The sequence below is a fragment of the Giraffa tippelskirchi genome, chromosome 6 (genome assembly GCF_054371585.1).
Source record: "Giraffa tippelskirchi isolate mGirTip1 chromosome 6, T2T-mGirTip1v1.2.pri, whole genome shotgun sequence".
Classification (NCBI taxonomy): Eukaryota; Metazoa; Chordata; class Mammalia; order Artiodactyla; family Giraffidae; genus Giraffa; species Giraffa tippelskirchi.
The window spans coordinates 96,391,073-96,413,381 of NC_137280.1; the positions used below are offsets into that span (position 1 = coordinate 96,391,073).

The window sequence follows — 22,309 nt, forward strand, 5'->3', positions numbered from 1 at the left end:
AGCTCATCACTTGGGCAGGCTCGCGCATCTGCCACCGTCACCACCACCACCACCACCAAGTCGGGCATCGGGATGGCATAAGCTGTGAACACATGCTTTCTACGAAGTGTGTCCTGAAGTAGCTTACCACTGGCACCTTGGTGTATCTCTTTCTACGCTGTTCTCTGTCCATAGGCTGTTACGTCATGTTTGTGTTTGTATGTGTGCACGCACACATGTGTGCATGTGTTTATATGTATGTGTGTGTGCATGCGCGCAATCTTGTGTGTATGTGTGTCCTGTGGCTTAGGTAAAGACAGATGCCTACATTCCAAGAGCACCGCTCCCACTCCTGTCCCTGCCTCTACCTGCCCCCAGAACCAGCCAAGATCACCAGTGTCTTTGGTGTTTTCCAGAAGCCTTTCTACTCTGAGGGTTATTGACTCTTGGTGTAGGTAGAGGACATTGGGTTAGCAGGCCCCCTTCCAAGAGACAAGTCAGGGCTGCCCTGTGAATACTCGGTCGTGTGTCTGGTATCTCAGGTGCCCTGGGGCAGGAGCCGTGGGTCTGTGACTCATGAAGTCCCTTCCCACATGGACTCACAGTTTGGAAGCAGTGCCCTAATAAGAAGTGTGTCCCACGTCTTTCCGGTAACATGCGTCCTTGCTTGGCTTCCGAGGTCAGATTCTGAAAAGCTGGAATATTTTTTCAAGCAGCCTCTGAAACTAAATGTGTCATCCTTTGAGGATGCTTGCTTCAGAAACTCACTGATTTTTAGAAGAAGAAGGAAACCTTATGTTTTTCAGTCTGAGCTTCTAGGTCTGTTGCCTGGACTTTATTATTTTTTTTTAAGATTTTATTTATTTTGTCTGTGCTGGGTCTTCGTTGCTATGTAGGCTTTTCTCTAGTTGTGGCAAGCGGGGCTACCCTCTAGTTGTGGTGTGAGGGCTACTCATTGCAGTGGCTTCTCTTGTTGCAGACCACAGGCTCTAGGACACATGGACTTCAGTAGTTGTGGTGCATGGGCTTAGTTGCTCTGCCACATGTGGGATCTTCCCGGACCAGCGATTGAACCCGCGACCCCTGCATTGGCAGGTGCATTGAACCACCAGGGAAGTCCTGACTGGGCTTTAAAAGGTGGTACACAAACCTCTGGGAGGCCATGAGCAGAGGGGTGGGGACATCAGACCCCTGGGAACTGTGGGGACATGATGCTAGGTGGGCACACCCCCATCAGGCCGACCTTGCTCTCTGCCAGCAGACGTACCGCGAGCACCTGGAAGGGCAGAAGCACAAGAAGAAAGAGGCAGCTCAGAAGATGGGCATCCAGGCCAACGGCAGCCCGCGGGGGGTGCAGGCGCAGCTGCACTGCGACCTCTGTGCCGTGTCCTGCACCGGGGCAGAGGCCTACACTGCCCACATCCGGGGGGCCAAGCACCAGAAGGTAGGACCCTGTGTGGAGCCAGGCCCACTCGGGACCCAGAGGGGCGTCTGCTGACACAGTGGGGTAGGGGGACAGCAATCCATGAAAGGCAGCTCTCCCCTCAGGCCCACGTGTCCGCCTTCCTCAGAAACTAGCCCCTCCTCCCAGTTACAAGAGTCACACCTGCCCCTGGACAGAGGCATTGAGCCGGAGCCCGTGCCTGGCCCAAGAGGAGACTACTCTGGGCCCTCGGGGTGTCTGTGTGTTTATATGGACCAGAGTCTGTATGTTGATGAGATCCAATGGTATAGTCTATTTGGGGGTCCTTATTTATTAAAAAATCAAATTAAAGTACTAAATTTTCATATTTGAACATCCAAGATTTAACTGATGCTATTTAGTATCAGCATTTGTCATATTTATTACTATTTTAGTATCAGCGTTTTCTTATGGCCTTAGAATGCTTGTAGTATGTCATCTTATGGGGAAGTGAATAGGGTCCCCTTCCCTGGGCCCTCTTTTTTTGGCCCAGAGGTGGTTTTTGGAAATCAGCAAATCTCCCCCAGACGGTGTCACGAACCTGGTAGGTGATGCTCACCTTCTGGGTGTGCGCTGAGGGCAGGAGGGGGGAATTCCTGGCAGGAGGCCTGCTTGGTGCTGCCCTGTGTGGTTTAGAGTGAGAGGGTTGGGAAGGCCCCTGCCCTGTCCACAGAACCCCCTCCAGCTGCCCCAGCCCACCTGCCGTGCTCCCTCCTACCCCAGGGCCTTTGCTAAAACCACCCCCCCCGCCCTCCCACATCGCAGCCTTGCCAGCCCTTCCCCAGCCCCCTCTGCAGGCCAAGCCACCCGGAGCACCCGCCCCGTTCTCTGCCCCAGCTCACCACAGGCCTTGTCCCCCAGCCCTGCTGGGACAGGCTCTCGAATGCCTGAGTGAACCCACAAACCCCACAGAGGAAGGAGCAGGGGAGTGTGGAGAAGGGGCCCTGGCCTGATGGTCACAGGGGTGCAGGGGGAGAGCTGGGGCCCAGGTAGGGTTGGCTGCAGGTGTCACAGCTTGGTTCACAGTCTGGGACTTGCTTCTGGGGACAGGAAGCCCTGCAGGAAGTCCCGGGGTGGGGAGGTGGGGAGGCAGGTTTGAGCTGAGAGCGTCAGAGACTTGGAGCCCGAGAACGTGTCTGAGACGTTCGTCAGTGCAGATTGTCCTTGCCAAGTGGAGCTTCAGCACTTAAATGCCTTGGAGGGGGTCAGGCCAAGGAGGGGCTATGACCGTGTCCTCGGTGATCTGTGTCTCTGGACATGTGTCTGAGTTCCAGCAGAGCATGGACCTGTGCTGTGGGTGTGCATACGCGTACCTCGGAGCAGCTGGCCCCCTCAGCGCATTCACCCACACATGCTGTGGGGCTGGCCCTGGGCTGGGGCTGGGAGTGCAGAAACCAGCACAGGTGGTGGAGTGTGGAGTTTGGGGTTGTGTTGAGGTCCCCCTTGTGTATGACTGGTGGGTACCTCCTAGCAGGAGACAGCTCAGGAAGGCCCTCCCTGAGACATTTAAGGGGTGCTGGGGAGGGGGCGGTGTTCCGGGGAAACCGGGATAGACCCCCCTCACTTGCACAGGCTGCCAGCTCCCCACCCCAGCGAGCTGCTCTGCCCGCCCCTGAGGAGGTTGGTCGGGCAGGAGGGGCCCTGATGGGGCTGGTCTGTTCCAGGTCTTCAAGCTGCACACCAAACTGGGGAAGCCCATCCCCACCATAGACCCCGCACCGGCCAACCCCGGCTTGGCCCAGGCCCCCAGCACCAGCCAGCCGGCCTCCACCCCCATCACCGTCACCGCAGAGAGCGCCCCCGCAGCCTCAGCCAAGCCTGCGGCCCCCGCCAGCCCCAGCGTGTGTGCCCCGAGCAGGCCACCACCGCCCAGGAGACCGGCCACCTCGAAGGCCTCGCTTGTGGGTACGGCTCTGCGCCTCACAGCCACCCCAGGCGAGCCTGAGCTTCAGAGACTGGCCATCTGGTTCACTGTGTGCCATAGCTTCTGGGGAGGCAGGACCTCTGATGGTTCTCTGCCGGATTCCGGCCGGGCGGTGCTTCCTGGCACCTTTGGTCCATCCAGGGAAGTGTGGGCAGTGCGATAGCAGCTTCCGTTTCCTCCCCTGGAGCTTGAGACCCAGCGAGTGCTGGTCACACTCCCGAGCCCCACCCTGGGCCTGGAGCAGCCCCTGGATGGCCACGGTCCACGTGCTAGATGCAGCCCCCTTCCCCCTGGATGCTCTATCACTTAGGTGGGCACCGGGAGGTTAAGGCAGGCTCCTCGCAACCCCACCTCTCCTCGGGTGTGCATCCCCCGAATCTGCCGCTGTGACCGAGGGCCCTGTGTGGCATGGGTACATAGGCTTCCGTGTCAGGAGCTCCACTGACTGCATCACGTGCAGGGCCTGACTCTCCCTCCGCTATGCTTTAGATCTGTCATCAGTCCCACTTTACAGATGGAAGAACTGAGGTGTGGCAAAGCACTTGGCCCTGGGCCACCTGGTGAGCGGTGGAAGCGGGGTTCTACCCCAGTGTGGGACAGTCTTTGCTTTCCACCACCACATTTGAGGGACGGGGGGCTGTTTTATTTTGAGCCTCAGCAGGACTGAGGTTTGAACAGTCATGTGATAGTGAAGATATAAAGCAGTTTTGGTGACAAAGAAATTTCTCCCTGGACTTCCCTGGTAGCTCAGTGGTAAATAACCTGCCACTCTACAATGCTGGAGACATGGGTTCAATCCCTGGTCCAGGAAGATCCCACATGCCACGGGACAACTAAGCCTGTGAGGCACAACTACTGAGCCAGCGCTCCAGAGCCTGTGCTCTGCAACATGAGAGGGCACCCCAGTGAGGAACCCACGCACCACAGCAGAGAGTAACCCCCACTCTCTGCCACTAAAGAAAAGCACTGGCAGCAACAAAGACCCAGTGCAGCCATAAATAAATTAATTATTTTTAAAAACACATTATTAAGAAAAAAGTCTCTCTTCTGGGGCTCAATGAACCAAGGTCAGTGAACGTGACCCTGGTCCACCTGGTGTCCACTGTTAACTAAGGGCTGCAGACTGTGCAGTTGAGGGGGGGTGTCCTCAGTGAGAGGCCTACAACCTGGGCCTCCCTGTGGACCCGTCCACCTGGGCATGAAACGCCGTGAGGGCCCTGCTCTCCAGTTGTGACCTGAGCTGGTGGGTAAGGTTCTCACAGGACCATGGACCCCACAGACTGACGTCATGAGGGGATGAGAGGGACAGCGGGGGACCCGGTGGCCTTGTGTTGTACCCTTCCAGCTGGTGGGCCAGAAGCTGGCCATGGTTTCTGGCTGGAGCAGGCTACAAGTCATGAAGTTCTTCCCTCCAGGGCCTCCTGCGCTGCCAGCAACTGACTGCAGAACCCCCCATGGGAAACCAGCACCCTCCAGATCAGAGCGGCCCAGGGAGCCGCCTGCCCGAGGAGGCTCTGCGGAAGCTTCTGGAAGCAGCTGTGAGGGTCAGCCGGTGGGCCCAGGCTACGTGGAGGAGGTAAAAGCTGAACGCCCATCACACGCCTGGCCAGGCCTGGTGGGGCCATGCCTCAAGACTCGCACACCCGCCTGGGCAGATACCCCAGCGAGCCAGCGTCTCTGGGACCTCACTAGGAGGCCTGGGTGCGGGGCTTCAGATCCTGGAAGGCGGTCTGAGACAGACAGAGGTGTCTCCTGCTCCCGAGCAGCCCCAGTTCCTGCAGGAAGGAAGGTGGCAGGAGGGATCTGTGCCCTGGAAACCCACAGGCATGTGACCATTGGGCACTGGAGCCCACGTGCCCCTGGGGCACCTGCCCAGACACCCGGTTCCTTGTGGAGCTCAGGTTCTGAGCCCTCTGCCCCCATGCCCACAGTCCCTGCCTCTAGGCATGTGCATGTTGGCACGTCTTCTGTGCTAGAGTTCAGGCTCTTGTTCAATCCATTCAGCACCTTCAGTTTTGTGTCCTGAAAAACAGCCACGCCAGGCAGGCTTCCTGGTGGCAGCCCCAGGAAGGGGGGCGGGTGGGGGCAGGGAGGGAGGATGGGACGATGGTGGCAGAGGTGGTGGCAAGAAGGGCCAGGCTGGGAGAGTGCGCTGGTGAAGGTCACTCCTCTGAAAGCATTAACCACAGGGCAGATAGGAAGCCAGTGCCTGGCCTGGAAGGCCCTGGGAGAGGAGGCTCCTGTTAGAGCCCAGACCCGCAGCGAGGGGGGCATGGGGGTCGCAGGTGATGCTCAGCCGAGCCTTGTGTCTCAGGTGTGCAACGAGGAGGGCCGGGTGATCCGCTTCTACTGCAAGCTGTGTGAGTGCAGCTTCAATGACCCCAACGCCAGGGACATGCACGTGCGGGGACGGCGGCACCGGCTGCAGTACAAGGTGCGCCCCGACGGGGGGCAGGGGGGCATCTGTGCTCTGGACACCCTGGCCCACGTCTCAGAATGCACCCTGTGCCTCCGTGAGTCTGAGTCCCTGGGCCCTTCAGCATCACGGGCTCAACCACAGGGGCCCTCAGTTGCCGTCACAAGGCCTCCCTGCCCCAGGTTTGCTGGGGCACGTGTGCACACAAGTGTATTTAGGCACACGTGACTGCTGGACCCTAAGTACGCGTGTGCACAGCACAGACTATGACCCTTGTGAGAGATAGTGGCTTCTGGGCATTTTTCTCTTTTAAGCAGCCTGTTGAGATATCACTCATACACCAAGCAGCTGGAGCACGTGAAGTGGCTTTAACTACATTCACGAATGTGTACATTCAGCCAGCAGCTCCATCTGATTCCAGAACAGTCCATCAGGATCCCTGGTCCCCATTGTCAATCATACCCCCACCCCTTACCCAGCCCTGGACAATAGGAACCCACTCTCTGTGTCTGTGGACCTGCCTGGTCTGGATGTTTCCCATCAGTGGAATCACATCCTGTGTGTCCTTCTGTGTCTGCTTCTCTCACTGAGTGTCGTGTTCTCAGGGACTGTCCACATGGTAGCGAATGCCAGGGCTTCTCTCCTTTTTGTGGCTGAGGGATGCTCCCGTGTGTGGAGGGGACCACATGGTGTGTGTTTCACCCACTGAAGCACACTTGTGTTGTGTCCACTGGTGACTAATCCTTAGACAACACCACGCTCTCTGAGTGAGGAAATAAAGTGCTAAAAGTGAAGCCCAGCGAGTGAGTTAAGAATTATATTTACAATACACATTGGATCTCACACAAACGGTATTTTCTGAATTATTCTGTTCAGGACGAGCATCTCTGGTCAGTCCTCTGAGAACAGCGTGACCACTGGTGGCAGTTGCTTCAAGGTGTCTCAGCACCTTCCTCCGGCTCCTCCGTTAGACATCCGGATGGTTTGCTCAGTGTCACATCTGCTGCTCTTTGAGTCAGCCATAGTTTTGTCCTCGTGGTTTTCTGCCATGGCCTTTGGGGGACAAGGAGTGTTGAGACTTCGGGGACTAAAACTCACTGTTGTCTAAATCCAGTGGAAGGCTGTTGTCAGACAGGGGTCCCCTGGGCGCCGAGTTTCCCACCTCCCAGCATTCTTGTCTGAATGAAGGTCCCTGAACTTTGCAGAAAAAAGTGAACCCTGACCTCCCAATCGCGGACAAGCCCAGCACACGGGTGCGCAAGCTCGTGGAGGAGACACTGCGGAGGCAGCGGCAGCTGAACAAGAGGCGGCTGGGGGAGCTGCGGCGCTGGCACAATGAGACGAGGTGCAGCCTCGGGGCCCTGCGCAGTGGGAGGGCTCCCCACGGGCTCCCCAGGGCTCTAACGGGACCACGTCACAGTCCTGCCGCCCCTCAGGGCCCCGAGTCCCTCTCGTCCCACAGGCGCTACGACTTGTGCAGGAAGCGGCTGGAAGAGGGGCCGCCTGTCCGGGATGCACACTCAGGACGCCTGCTGCCTGACCAGCACCTGCCTGCTCTCAGGAGTCGGCCAGGGGCGCCCACAGCCAAGTCTCTGGTGGGTGATGGTCGAATGCCTCAGAGTAGGGGAAGCTGAAGGGACCTGAGGGCCTCACCGCCAGCCACAGGGGTCCCTCAGAGCTTCCTGAGGCCCCAGTGGTCACATCCCTCAGAAGCACTGAGGCGTCTGACTGTCCATCCGTAGGGACTGGGCGGGTTGGGGGGAACTGTGGAGGGCGCCCTGCCAAGGGAGGGGCCCCAGCTGCCTCCGGAGCCTCTGGCTCTGAAACTTAAGAGTGTTCTCTAGGGAGCCCACTGGCCCCCCACTCAGCCCAAGCTCCCCACAGCTATTGGGGCTGAGGTCCTCCCTGTTCCACCTCCCCCTGGGCCCTGTCACTACTCTGCCCGGCTCTCTAGCCACCACTTGCCTGTCACACCAGCCAGGCTCCAAGGGCCCCCACAGCTCTCGTGTGACCGGGCCCTCTCAGCCTGCCTGTGACAAGACACACGCACCTCTTCCCACAGCCCACGAGGCGGCCAGAGTCCAGCGACGACCGGCATGTCATGTGTAAGCACGCAGCCATCTACCCAACAGAGGAGGAGCTCCTGGCCGTCCAGAAGGCCGTCTCCCATGCGGAGCGTGCCCTCAAGCTGGTGTCTGACACGCTGGCTGAGGAGGACTCTGCCAACCAGGAGCCCAAGGGCGGGGACCACAGGTGATGGATGGTGCCCTCCTGTCCAGGGGCCCGGAGGCTGCTGGTCCCCGGGTGGGTGGGCAGGGGTCAGGGTCCGGACAGGAAGTGGCAGCTCCAGTGCCAGGAGGCTTGGAGTCTTCGGGGCCTGGGCTTTCCAGCCCCCTTCATATAGCTCCCCAGGAGGCTAGGAGCTAGGAGCTAGCCAGGAGGCTGGGAGGTCAAAAGGGGTTATAGTAGCCCCAGCCAAGGAGAGCGATTATTCTCACACTGGAAGTCACTTTCCTGTAGAAGGCACGTCTAGAAATGTGGTTCGCAGAGGATTAGCCACTTCTGTGTCCTCACCTGTGACACAGAGATGAGCTCAAGGAGCAGGGGTGCCGCCAAGCACTGAGCATGTGTGTGAATCATCTTTCCAGCTGCCCGACCGTCAGAAGACGGAAAGTCCCCGCACCTCGTAGTGAATCATTGCACGGTTTAGAGAATCCCAGAGGACATAGCTTTTCCAGGTCCCTCATCTCTGTGTGGCTTCCTTTTCATTTACCTTTTTTTTTTCTGACTGTGCCACATGGCTTACAAAATCTTAGTTCCCTGACCAGGGATTGAACCTGGACCTTCAGCAGTGAGCACACACAGTCCTAACCACTGGACCGCCAGGGAAGTCCCTCGTTTACTATTTTAAGGTGTTTTTTTGGTGGTAAAATACTCATAACAGGAAATCGGCCATTGTGGGCACATTCACAAAGTTGTACAGCCATCACCGCTGTCTGTTTCCAGAACTTCTTAATCATCTGAAACAGAAATCCATCCCGTAAAATTCCCCAGCCCCTGGCACCCACCTTTCCACCCCCCATCTCCATGGCGTGGCCTGTTCTGGACGTTTCCTATCAATGGAATCGTGCAGCATTTGTGTCAGGCTGATTCTAGTCAGTAGCTTCTTTGTGCCAGAGTGTTTGCTCTCTGAGAAGAACATGATAGCCATGCGTGGGTCACCAGGTGTCATAACCAAATGCACTCATCCCTCAGTGTGAACACGGGCGCCCCGCCCCCCTCCCCCACCCCACCGCCCCACTCCGGTGATGCCTGGAAGTGGAAGCAGGCGTGGCGCCAGACAGGGCGACCCTCCCTTAACCTCCGCCCCCGTGTCTCCTGAAGAAGAAGGGCCCTCACTTAGTGCTTGGTGGTTTCCCTCCCCGTTTTCTCCCCATTCTCATGTTTTGTTTTTGTTAGTTTAACTTTTCATTTTGAAATGATTGTGGACTCAACACAAACATAGTAAGGAGAGGACCCTCCACCCTCCCCCAGCTTCCACAGCCTGGACCCACAGGTGTCAAGGCCGGGCGTCCACACAGGCACCCCAGGGAGGCCCACGCCCTGCTCAGGCCTCCCCGGTGCTGGACAACTCACCCCCTGAGCAGATGCCCCACTACAGTGAGGACACAGGGCCTCCGCCAGCACAGGAGCCCTACTGCCCCCACACTCCCACAACCCCCCGCAAACCCAGCTTTAAAGCAAAACCAATTGTACCTTTTTAAAGCCTTCACATAACATGGATGTCATGTTACATGTTCTGTCCTTACATTATTTTTCTTTTTTTGTTGTTGTTTGTTTATTTTTATTTTTTGTCTTTTTCATTTTTTTTAATATTATTTTTCAAAAACATAGAAGCGTTGGTGGCTTTTTTTCCTCACAACGTTTTTTTCCTTCGTTGCACTGAGCTTTGTGGGATGTTAGTTCCCCGACCAGGGATTGGATCCAGACCCCTCGGTAGTGAGAGCGTGGGGTCCTAATCACTGGACTGCCAGGGAATTCCCTTTCTCACTCTTGTTTGTGGCCTTTTTCTCTGTGGAAATGTGTGTGTGTGTTTTTAATAGGAACATGATAAACTATCCTATGGATGTTGCATTATTTACTTAACTGTCACAAAGAGTGCATTAGTATTGTTTTTTTTTTTTTTTTATTATGGAAATTCTCTAACACACACAAAAGATGACCATACCTAAACCGAGGGTGACTCACTTGCTCTCTCCCCATTCCCCGCCTTGCCCACAGTGGTTAAAAGAAACCCCGTCCGACACCCTATCGGGCACCAGCCCGGAGTATGTCGGTGCATCAGTGCACATCTCTAAACAAGACTCTTTTTCATTTAACAAAACCAGAATGCCATGATCATCCTCAAAGAAAAATGAACAATAATTCTTTAGCAACACCAAATATCCAGACAGTGCTGCAGCGTCCAGTTGTCCCATAGATAACAATAATTCAGTCTTTTGTTTAGGAGGTTTTTTTGTTTTTCAGTTTGTGTTGAATCAGGATCCCAATTAATTGACAACCTGTAAGTCTCTTGATCCTCTGGTTCCCACCTTTCTGCTCTGCCTTCCCCTAAAGGGTCTGCTCCTTGTCCTGTAGACATTCCAGGCACGGCTGGGTCCCCCCGGACCATCCCAGGCTCCAGCACTGGTGGTCTGGAGACAGACCACAAAGACACCCATATGCATCGCAGAACAAGGTTATCTCATGTCCTGAGATGTGACACGAAGCAAAGTGGTGGTCAGGGAGTGGTGGGAGCGGGTGGCAGCTTCTGAGGAGGTGACCGTGTGTGTGTGTGAGAGAGACAGCGTGGAGAGGTCCGCCACTGCATGGGAGCACCCCAGGCAATGGTCCAGATGCGCAAGCCTCGTGGGGAGGGAGTAGAAAGAGAGGATGGTGGTATAGTGGCCAGGGGTCAGGGTGGGGGCCCCAGGAAGAAGCTCAGGTGTCCCCAGCCTGTAGTGGGGCAGCAGTAGGAGGGTGACTGCTGGGCCAATGCAGCCATGGGGGTCACCTGCAGAAAGTGACCAGGACAGTGGTGGGCAGGTGAGGGCAGACCTGGGGGCAGGGAAGGTAGGACTAGATGAACAGGCTGGAGGGGAGGGGAGGGCAGGGCAGGGAGGCCAGGCCTCCTCAGAGGAATCCAGGTGGGGGTGACGTGGCCGCAGAGAAAACTCAGAAGCCAGAGGCCGATGAGGGTGGCTGGGGTCAGGCAACCTTTTTCCCAGCATGCAGTTTATCAGCAGAGGGTGCCAGCTGCCAGCCCCGGTGAGCAGCACAGATTCCCATCCTCAAGTCCGAGAACTCTCCCTGTTCTCCCAGTTCTCCCGGTGTCTCTCAGATCAGGTGCCCTCTGGGAAGGGCCATGCTCCCACTTTATAGATGAGGACATACAGGCGCAGAGCGCCTGGCAAGGAAACCCATGCACTTGGGTCAGGAGTGGGGGTCCTTCCTCCCCGCCCCCTGCTCACTGCTCTGTGGGTTTGTCTCAGCAGCTGCCCCAGCCCCTCAGCCCGGATCCTGAAAGGCGTGATGCGGGTTGGCCTCCTGGCGAAGGGGCTACTCCTGCGGGGAGATCGGGCAGTGCAGCTGATCCTGCTCTGCTCCCAGAAACCCACCCGGGCCCTGCAGCGCAGAGTCGCTGAGCAGCTGCCCCTCCAGCTCCCGGTGAGGTGCCCAGCCGTGCTGCGTGGGGTCTACCTGGGTGAGACACGGTCCGGTCTGCTTTTAGAAACAGGCGCAGGGATCCACTGGTGGAACTTGAGGGTTCCCTTATCAGGGGGGTTCACAGTAGGGCTTGAAACAGTCTAACATCTGGCTCATGAGGACGATCACTTCTGTCACACCCACACAGAGCCCAGCCAGCTGGCATGAGGACGATCTGCAGGGAAAGCACTAGGGAGGCACAGGACTGGAGGGTTGGCCGGACTTTCTCTCCAAGCACAATTCCCATTGTTGTCATAGAGCTTTTCTCACCCAAGATAATAACTAGGAGAAGAGGGAGATCACGTCATGATGTTAATTATCATCTTCAGTTAAATGATCACTTCCCAGGGTGCTTTCTCCTTCCTGTCTGCCACCCTTCCTGAGGGGACTCAGCTTCACCCCTCCTAGGTCCTTCTCTGGCGCACCCAGTCTGGTCAGCAGACAGAATAAACAAACACAGAGAAGGCTGACTTCTGATGTATTTTCTGTAGAACAATTCAAGCCTGGTGCCAGGTAGGCAGCACCCAGGGAGAGCGGGGTCCACTGCAGACAGGACCATGGGAGGTGTGAGTCTCAACAGAAGATGGAGTAGGTGAGGTGAGAGATGAGAAGCCTTGACTGATGGGGGTGGGCAGAGTTCCCTATAGAGGAACGTGAACCCACAGAGGCCAAGAGGCAGGAGGCCCACGAAGACGTGAGACTGAGTGGAAGAGGGCCTAGATCAAGCCAGGCCTGAAGGCCATGTGAGTGCTAAGTCACTTTGGTTGTCTCCGACTCTGTGCAACCCTATCAATTATATAGCCCACCAGGCTCCTCTGTCCATGCGATTCTCCAAGCAAGAATACTGGAGTGGGTTGCCATGCCCTCCTCCAGGAGATCTTCCTGACCCAGGGATCAAATCCATGTCTCTTATGTCTCCTGCACTGGCAGGCAGATTCTTTACCACTAGTGCCACCTGGGAAGGCCATGTGGGGAGGTATGACTGCCTCCTTAGGGAAATGGGGAGACTGGAGGGCTTTAAGCAGGGGAGTGACATATTACAACTTCACCAGTTTAATCACTCATTTTTCCTGAACACCCCACAACATAGCAGTTTTGTGCTAAATACTGCAGGGGGTGCAAAGATGGCTCAGATGCAGGCCCTGTCCTCCAGAATCTGGCAACCCAGGGCCATGAAGATGGATGAGGCCGGAGGGAAGATAGCAGAGGCCATGGGAGAGCTGGTGGTGCCCTGCCCCCAGAGATATAGACAGACTCTCTTAGTCGTCACCTGGCCGAGTGACTCGGGAACTCCAGAGCAACATGAGGGACACAGTAAAGTGTCTCCAGGCACCAGGTCACTGCACCAAACCCACCTTCATTGTGCCGTCTCCCAGGGGGCAGCAGTCAGAGTTCTAATGGCCATGAGCGAGGGTCCCTCCTCCCTAAGCTCCCCCTGTGAGAGACTGACTGGACCAAGGTCTGGAGAGGAGGGGACCCTCTGAGAGGGTGGGGCTTGCCTAGAGTCTCTGTTTGCAGAGGACTGACCCTCCGGGTAGCCCCGGGTGATGGAGCCGGGGCTGGCAGGGCCGTAAGGATGCCCGTGCTGGGGCGAGACTGAACCCTGGGACCCGTGGCAGGTGTGGGGTGGGGACCGGAGCCGAGGGGCCTCAGACCTTGCCTGGAGGCACCCCCTGTCCTGCATTCCGAGAGATCATGATCTGCCCTCATCCTCCCAAGGGTGGCTTGGTAGGCCAGCTGAAGGACTGTGTGGTTTTCACTGAATAATTGTGGGTCTGTCAGCCCACGTTCCACATTCATGCGTAGGGAACCTCACTCTTTCTTGTGGCCGGAGGGCATCCTGTTGCCACATGTCCATAGCTGGCTGGGTCCTCCCGTGTAGCTGGACATTTAGGTTGTGTCCAGTGTTCTGGGTCACCAGCAAAGCTGCAGAGAGTGATAACCTTGTACACACACTGCTCCACATGGGTGGGAGCATTTCCTGGGGCAGAGTCTCTGGGTCCAAGGCACGAGACTGGATGCTCCTGGTGAGTGTCGCCAGGTCAGCCTCCACCAGCAGTTTAGAGATGCATGGATCTGCTGGCCTGGGGCGTCCCTAGTGCCTCAGATGGTAAAGAATCTGCCTGCAGTGCAGGAGACTCAGGTTCAATCCCTGGGTCCAGAAGATCCCCTGGAGAAGGACATGGCAACCCACTCCAGTATTCTTGCCTGGAGAATCCCATGGACAGTGGAGCCTGGCGGGCTACAGTCCATGGGGTTACAAAGAGTCGGACATGACTGAAGTGACTGAGCACGTACACACCAGCCCAGCTGCTCCTCAGACTCCTCAAGTTTTGTCCTTCTTACAGGTGGCCCTGCATGTCATTCTAGTTTTAATGTGATTCTTCCTTACCACGGGGCTCTTTTTTTCTTTTGTCATTGTGTGAAAAGGGTCATTTTGGTTTCTTTCTCTGCAAGCTATCACCTGCCAGTTTGGTTGCTGGGTTGCTCATCTGGTTGTTATTGAGCTCTGGATGTTTTTTACATATGAAGGCACCTTGGTATTTCTACATATGCACTTCTGGAGGGCAGGGCTGTGTCTGGGTCCCTAGGAGGTTCCAGAAGGCCAGGCATGGGGCTGGGCACCCAGCTGTGTCCCACCTCTCAGGTGGAGTCCTGAGGCCTCATGTTGTATGTGCATCTTGCAGGTGGTCACAGATGACAAGTACGAGGTCTCTTCCGACCCGGACACCAGCATTGTCATCTCCTCTTGTGAGGAACCCCGGATACAGGTTGCTGTGTCCATCACCTCACCCCTGATGCGGGAGGACCCCTCCACAGACCGAGGTGCGGCCGGGCCCTTCTGTTCAGCCCCCTCTTCCCACATACCTGGTGGCCTAGGGCAGCGCCCACTTCTGCTCTGGTTTAGGGGGAGGGGTGCCACCACCACCTTCCCGTGCTTCCGTCAAGCCTGGATGCCCTGGTCAGATAAGGGCCAGGCCTCGGGGTAGCGGAGAAAGGCAGAAGAGAGCTGAGACAAGTGTCAGGTGGCTCAGAATCTGGCTGTGGCAGGCGTGTTTGGGGCCCTTCCCCCTGAGCCTTCAGGCTATGCGGGGACCTGCTCCCCGCCCCGAGGAGACCCACTGTGCCGGGTCCCCCAGCCAGGCAGGTGCCCCGGGGACCTGAGACACATGGGCACTGCTGCCTGGGCAAGTAGGAGGAGTGCAGGCCGAGGCCAGAGGGCAGCCAACACAAAGGGCGTGGGCCAGGCCGGAGGGCACCCCGAGTCTCATGCCCAGGAGCGGGAAACCCCTGGGACAGCCCCTGGGACCCTTTCCCAAACTCCAGCCTTTCTCAGACCCCCTTCCTGATTGTTGCCTTGACTGAGGGCCACGAACCACTGCTGCTTTCTCTGATTCAACTCCTTTCTGGCTCTTCCATTTTTAAAGAAGAGAGCCTTTGTGTGAGTGGAAAGCCATTATCAGTTGTCATAAGGGGACTGTCACGTGTCATGTAAAAGTAGATGCAGTGGGAAGAATCAGTGATGCCCACCCTTCGACCCCAGCTTCAGGCCTGCTCCAGCTTGCTCCCCTGCCAACAGTGGGGACTGGGAATGTCAGGGAGGGGGCGGGCTGGAGGGGGCCAGAGATCAGGAAGCCCCTCTGCAGGCACCCTGGACCCCCAGAGCCGCTCCTTATTGGGATCTGCGCCCTGCCGGCTGCTTCTGGGTGGGAGGGGGTGGCGTTCAGCTGTTTCTGTGCTCGCTTTCAGCCCCCAGGAACTGACCCAGGCCTGGGGGGACGGGGGGAGAGTGGTGCTCCCTCCTGCGAACTGAACATCAGGGCCTCACTGGAAGAGGGGAGAAGAATCTTCCTAAAGCAAGCAGAAGGAAGGAAAAAATGGACATTTCCCCCAACTTGGGGCCCTGGTCATCCGTGATGGCATGTGCGCAAACCTGACCCTAATCACACACGCACGTGGAAGTTTCTGGAAATCCAGCTTCATTCCTAGTTTTCCACCTGAACATGGAGCTCTTGGGGGAAAGGGACCACAATCTTGAGGAGGGGTGGGATTTCAAGAGGGGAGCTCTGCGTCCCAGTGGCAGTGTCTGGAGGCAGGGCCAGTGAGCCGAGCTGCATGTCTTCTTGATGAACGGATGAACGCAGTGAGGCCCAGGAACCTGAGGGCCCAGGAGGTGGGAGCAGGGGAAGGGGTGGCCAGCCTACCTGCCCTTCTCTTCTAGAAGGAACCGAGGTGCCTCCGCCGGACCCAGGAGATGTCCTGAGCCCAGAGAAGTGCCTGCAGGCACTGGCTGCTCTCCGCCACGCCAAGTGGTTCCAGGTTAGGGGCGGCCGGGCTCCCAGAACAGGCCAGGGTTAGAGTTCATGGGTGGGGTGGCTCTGTGTCCTCGCCCCATGCTCACCATCATAATGGAGGTCACTTCTTGACTTATTTGGTTGGGAGCTTGAAAGGGGTGACCACTGCTCTGGCCCCGTTGGCTGGCACTAGGGCTTAGACTGGGCCATTTGGGAATGGAATCTGCTTCTGGTTGCCTCCCACAGCCCAGGAGGCTGGCCTGATCCCACTGGAGTCCCTCAGTGCCTCCACTGCCAGCATGGGATCACTAGCCAGGCTCACTGCCTTGACTGAGTCTCGCTCCCTTGGCCCCATGTATAGCTCCCCGCCCAACCCCAGCCATGTGCTCAGAACTCCCTGGGGCTTCCCATGTGCTTCTTCCCCCAAAGGCAAGAGCCAGTGGCCTGCAGCCCTGTGTGATCGTCATCAGGGTCTTCCGGGACCTCTGCCAGCGCGTGCCCACCTGGGGGGCCCTGCCGGACTGGGTAAGACAGCGCGTCAGGGGGCCAGCCTTGCTTTAGGAAGCCCCCAAACCCTGCCAGGCCACAGCCTTGTTAGGCTGAACCTCGTATCCTTGTCCAGTGTCCAGCTTTCCGAGAAAAGGCTGGTGTCGGTCTGAGTCCCAGGGGGAGGCTTGCCAGGACATGGCCTCATTTGACTGTATTATCTTAAACCCACAACCTTGCGGGCAGAACCAGGAAGCATGTAAATACAAGGACACCCCAGCAAAAGCTGAGGTGTTTGCCTAGACCTGCAGGCATTGGTGCAGAGGCCCCAGTGAGGGCAAGAAGCCGGTGCCTGTCCTGGCTCCACTTGACCTCTAGGCCTGGGGCAGATCCGCCTCCTCTGAAGGAGAGAACCCTGTGGCCCTGACGCGCCCCTTCAGCTGGCCCTGGAGCCCTTCCAGGGGGAGAGGAGAGGAGAGAAGATGCAAGGGACCCCGGGTACCTCAAACCCCCAAAGTTGCCTCATGAGACCCCCAGTCCCGCCCACTGGGGCCCCCCGCCTTGACTTTCAGGGTCTCATCTCTGAGTGTCCTTCCCCTGTCACACGCCCACTCACCTCCCCAGTGACCGAGACAACTTGTAAGTTTTTAAGGCTTTCACCTTTGACCTTATCCCTGGGAATTTGGCCCTGAACTTGGAGAGACGTGCCTCTTCTCTGCAGCCATTTGTAGCCAGTCCATCGGCTCTCATGCCCACAGGCGGGCTCCTGGACATTCCCCACACCCCAACCCAGGCTGCCCTTGGCCTTACTCAAGGGGGCCATCTCCAAAACCAGGGGCTCTGGTGCCCCCTGGACCTTGGCTTCCTGCCTGTGGTCTGAGGAGATGTCCACTCTCAGCTCCACCCCGGGTGAGTGGCACAGTGGCTGCTCCGTGCTGAGTGACCAGAGAGGTTCACTCAGACGTTTGCGGGGGCTGGGGGGTCGTGCATTTCCCGGAGCCCGTTTCCCTTTAAGTGTAGACACGCCCCCACGACAGCTCACACCCCCAACAGTGTCCCCGGGCCCTCCAGGCAAGTGGCTCCTGGAGGAAAAAACGCACCTGAACTAGGCCCCAGGATCCTGTGACCCTCAGGGGCCCTCAGGTCACAGAGAACAAGTCTCTCTGAACCCACATGACATTAGTTTGCCACATTATCATTGATGGGATTTTGCTAATGAGGAAACTGAAAAGGGAGGGTGATGAAACCCACCCATGGCCACGCCAGGGCAGTGAGGTCCGGTGACCCCCTGGGTGGGTGGGTGGGTGGGTGGGCATGAGGGGGCAACTGGGCGGGAGCCTCCTGTCCCATGCCCCATGGAGACCCTCCTGTCCCATGCCCCCTGGAGACCCGGCTGTCCACACAACCGCTGTCCCCTCAAAGGCCCGGGTCTCCTTTTCTGTCCCCGCCCGGCCCAGGCCATGGAGCTGCTGGTGGAGAAGGCCCTGAGCAGCACCAAGGGGCCCCTGAGCCCCGGGGATGCTGTGCGCCGAGTCCTGGAGTGTGTGGCCTCGGGGACGCTCCTCACAGGTCAGTCCCCATTGGCCAGCAGCTCAGACCCTGGAGCCCTTGGCAGATATCAAGGGCCATGGGGGAGCAGGGGAGGTGGACAGAGGAGCCTCTTAGGAACACTCAAGCACCCCATCCAGCCTAGGTAGGACAGTGGACACAGACTCGCACATGCATGTCACTCACCCAAGGGAGCCATGAGGAGGCGTGGACGGGTGGAAGGAGAGGCGGGTGCAGGCTGGAGGGGGGTTCCACCTGATCCTCTGATGCCACATCCATCCTTCCTGGGGAACCAGGGATAGCCTGGGGGATGCTTCCGAAGGAAACGACAGGAGGTCCATGGAGGGCTGGGCATAGAGATTTTCACGGCATCCTGAGTGGTAGTGGGAGGAAGAGACCAGGCGGGCAGCCCACGTGATGTGTTAGATGCAGACGGTGTTTTCCAGTTGTTTTGGTGACTTGGATGATAGCGTGTTTCATGGAAGAAGAGTGTGATACATGGGCCTGTGGTGTGAGCCTTTTATGTAACTGCACACTCACCCACGCGTGCGCACACGTGCGCACACACACACACACACAGGCTGGGAGGAGCTCTGCTAAATGCGTGTGGGGCCGGAGGGGGACTGGCGGGGAGAGGCCCACTTGTGGTCCATGGGCCCGTGGGGTCCAGGCGCAGACTTCCAGCATCGCAGAGCCGTGGTGGCAGCCTTCACAAGGGTGTATCTGCTTCTCTGCCGCTCCCACCGACCCCCCTCATCCAGATGGGCCCGGGCTCCAGGATCCCTGTGAGAGAGACCAGATGGATGCCCTCGGCTCCATGACCCTCCAGGAACGAGAAGACATCACGGCCAGCGCCCAGGTAGGAGGCCAGCCCGACTTGGGCCCATGTGAGCCGGCTGCAGGGAGCCCGGCTCCCAGCACCTGTGCACATCTCTGCTGCATCCCAGGAAACGGTCTGAGTCCCCTTCCCGTCCTCTTCCCTGCAGAATCAGGTGGCCTCTGGGTGACAGGACTGCTTCCAGGGGCAGGGCCAGCCCAGAACTGAGGCAGTGATGAGGTGGACACTTGGGGCCTCGTTGTCCTGGGGGTACCCCAATGCCCCAGGTCTGCACACACCCAGCCAGGCCTCCTGCTGTGCCTCAACAGCTTCAAGAACCAAAGCCTTGCCCACTCCCACCCCCACCGCCCCATCTCTGGCTTCCCTTTGATTTGCAAATTTCTATTAATGAGCAAGTCTCTTCAGCAGACTTCACATTGGGCATGACATCATGAAGGGTCTTAAGTGGAAAGAGTCAAATTGCTGTTAATCAGAGCCCAACTGGGAGAAGCAGGATCCAGGGTCCCCCTAGCAGACGAGAAAGAGCTGAGGTTCCCGGGCTTCCTGGCAGCGTCCTCGGCACCAGCGGGTGTGAACAGCTCCCAGCACAGTTCCTTGCGCCCAGGGGTGCTTTGAGCTTGGCCATTGCTGGGAGGGTGCAAGGATGCCTGAGTCTGCGCAGGCTGTGTGCGGTGGGCCAGCGGGCGTGGGTGGGCGTGGGCAGGCGGGTCCTGATAGCTGGTCTGCCCCCAGCACGCCCTGCGCATGTTGGCGTTCCGGCAGATCCACAAGATCCTGGGCATCGACCCTCTGCCGCCCCCCAGAATCAGGCTGGGGGCACGCTTCCGGAAGAGGCCACGGGAGGCAGGTGAGCCCGAGGCCAAGGGGGGCGGCGAACAGAGGAAGCGGCCTCGCCTCCCCAATGGGACCTGACACGCTGCCTCTGAGCGGCTGCTTCACCTCTGACACCGACAGTCCATGTTTCCCTTTGCAGTAACGTTCTGTAGATTTCTTTAAACACACCTGTGCTTAAACTATTAGTGAACTCTCTTCATCTGGCAATTTGAGCTGTGGGGGGTAGGGGCAGCACCCAAGGCCTGCCTTCACCCCGGGCCGAGAAGGGGCAGCACAACCGTAAACCCTGGCATTTCTTGCTAGCTTTAAAGTCACTCTGTGGCCTGCGAAGGGTGTGGGTTTTTAATGACTTTGTGTGGATGTGCCCAGCACACATGGATTTGACATAACATGGGCAAGCCCACTGAGGGCCCCACATCAGGAAGCCTGCCTTGGAAGCAGGTTGGAAGGGGGTGTTGGCCAAGCGTGGGAGTGTGCCCAGGCTGGGGTCCCCCGTCCCCAAGTCCAGCTGGTTCCAAACACACTGCCTATGACAGCTTCCCAGCCTGGAGGCTTGGCCAGAGGTTTGCAGGGTCTGAGCTGTGCTCGCCCCAGCCCACCATGGAGGGGGCCGCAGAGCCCCTGGGTGGTGAGGGTGCAGGCTGGGCAGGCCCCTGACCCCAGGAACATCAGTGATCCTCCTGGTCTGCTTGCTGTGCCACTGCATGCCTTCTGCACTGTGGGGAGCCGCTCTGTGCGCCTCATTCGGAGCTGGTTTGCCTCCGTCTTTCTCGCATCCTCCTTGCATAGGTGCAGCCAACGTGGATCCGGGGCCTGCCCCTCGGAGGCAGGGTCTGGGGGTTCTGCCCGGGGTGGGGCATGGGATCAGGCACCCCCCCGGGCAGGTGGGCATGGAAGCACCCCCCACCCAGTCCCCGCCCCCACCTGTGCAAACTTCCCTCTTTGCTACTTCTCCTCTCGCCTGGCTGCCCGATGGTGCTGAAAGGGACACGTACATCTTGGGGTGGACACCGTCTCTCCTGGTCACTTGACTGTTTCCAGTTCACCTCTGTGTTTGAGGGACAGCCTGTGTGCGGCTTCACATCTAGTGTCTTCGTAGAACCACCTGGAAGCTTGGGGGGTGGGGAGTAAACGAGGTACGCCTGTGTCTTGGTGTGGCCCACGCAGTCCTTCCTCAGGGCGCAGTGACCCTGCTGGGCTCCAGGCAGGACCCTGAGCAGCCAATACATCTCCCAAAGGCTCTGAAGCTGGGAGTGTGGATGGGGAGGAGGTCCAGGTGTGGGCGTCTTCTCAGGCCCTCTCCTCACAGAGGTCCCCGGAGCCACAGAGAAGCCAGGCTCTGCAGACCCCCACCCCAACACCAGGGATCCAACACCCACAGCACTCATCTCTCACACATCCACAGCCACTCCAGGAAGCCAGCCTGGCCTGGTCCAGCAGATACTCTATCGGCAGGCTGTCAGTGGGAGGTGGGACCCAGAAGGCTTCCTGCAAGAGGGGGCAACCAAGTTGAATTGGGAGGGGTGGCTCTCCGCCTACAGGCCCCCTACGAAGAGCTCCCCCGCTGTTTCCCCAAGTCCTCACTGCAAACCTCAGGGGGCAGCGGGAGGGGGTCCAGATAGGGAGACCTGTCACAGCTGAGCTCTTGACAGCTTCAAGTCCCCGGGGGCATCTCCAAGCAGTGGTTGGGAGGCCAGAGGGGTAGGAGGCAGGCAAGGTTGTGTGGCCCCTGGTGGCAGTGGCACATGCCTGTGGGCACAGGCCTGGGCAGGGAGACAGCCAGTACTCCCTGCTCAGAGCTGGGCCAAGGGAGCATCAGCCCTCTGGTGTGAACAGAGCTGAGTCTGGTTCTAGCAGGAGCGATATCTACCAGAAACAGGAAGTGGCCAGCTGGTGCCTGACCACTCGATCCCCCCAGGAGGGTAGGCTGCTCTCCTCCACTTCCAGGCCCTTCCTGGGGGACTGGCATCCCAACAATGCCAGGAGACAGAGCAGCCCCTCAGCAGGTCTTGGCAATGGTCACAGATCAGGCGCAGAGGACACTGTCCACTCACACAGGACAGCCTTGCCCACACACCCTTCTCTCTCTGCATCTCCATCCACAGCCCTGCTGTTCACCCAGCTGCCCAGGCTACCACTGCCACCACTACCTGGGGGCCCTCCTGGGTTCCTCTGGGCCAAGCCAGTAAGAAGTCCTGTTGGTCCCCTGCCTGCTGCTCCACTCACAGCTTTAGTCCTCCAGCAGCTGGGGCTCTGGGTACAACTCAGGGTTGCACCCAAGATAAAACCCCCAATCCTGACAGTGTCCCTGGAGGAACCCCAGGAGCCACCTTCCACCTCAGTGTCTTCACTCCAGACCGACTAGTCTCTGCTGGTCCTCAGTGAACCAGCCCCATGTCCCACTGCCCTGGGGCCTTTGCACATACTATTCCCACTGCCTGCTAAGCCCTTCCCCAACCTGTGTGTACAGCCACTGCTCTTCTCCTCTGGGTCTCAGAGAGGCCTTCTGGACCCCTTCAGTGGAAGTGTTAGTCACTCAGTCATATCTGACTCTTTGCGACCCCATGAATGTAGCCCACTAGGCTCCTCTGTCCATGGAATTCTCCAGGCAAGAATACTGGAGTGGGTTGCCATTCCCTTCTCCAGGGGATCTTCACAAACCAGGGATCAAACCCACGTCTCCTGCATTGCAGGTAGATTCTATACCATTTGAGCCACCAAAGAAGCCCTTGGCCCCCTCAGCCTGTCACATAACTCTGTCTACTTCCTTCAGACCCACACA

General features: G+C 58.1%; 1 protein-coding gene across 7 annotated transcripts in view; it reads left to right on the top strand.

Moving 5' to 3' along the window:
- Positions 1-19,706, top strand: part of ZFR2 (zinc finger RNA binding protein 2) — a 45,443-nt gene extending 25,737 nt beyond the window's left edge. For 2 of the 7 annotated variants that reach the window (XM_081499762.1, XM_081499766.1), the window contains 14 exons: positions 1,241-1,423; positions 3,106-3,346; positions 4,781-4,941; positions 5,680-5,799; positions 6,987-7,126; positions 7,244-7,376; positions 7,844-8,034; positions 11,313-11,487; positions 14,214-14,352; positions 15,749-15,846; positions 16,251-16,346; positions 17,765-17,876; positions 18,617-18,714; positions 19,426-19,706. In XM_081499762.1, coding sequence (XP_081355888.1) covers positions 1,241-1,423; positions 3,106-3,346; positions 4,781-4,941; positions 5,680-5,799; positions 6,987-7,126; positions 7,244-7,376; positions 7,844-8,034; positions 11,313-11,487; positions 14,214-14,352; positions 15,749-15,846; positions 16,251-16,346; positions 17,765-17,876; positions 18,617-18,714; positions 19,426-19,605 — 2,067 coding nt within the window. In that variant the 3' untranslated portion in view covers positions 19,606-19,706. Of the gene's footprint in view, positions 1-1,237; positions 1,424-3,105; positions 3,347-4,780; positions 4,942-5,679; positions 5,800-6,986; positions 7,127-7,243; positions 7,377-7,843; positions 8,035-11,312; positions 11,488-14,213; positions 14,353-15,748; positions 15,847-16,250; positions 16,347-17,764; positions 17,877-18,616; positions 18,715-19,425 lie in introns of all 7 variants that reach the window. The other 5 variants (XM_081499764.1, XM_081499767.1, XM_081499761.1 and 2 more) reach the window with 4 other exon arrangements.
- Positions 19,707-22,309: the final 2,603 nt, after the last annotated feature.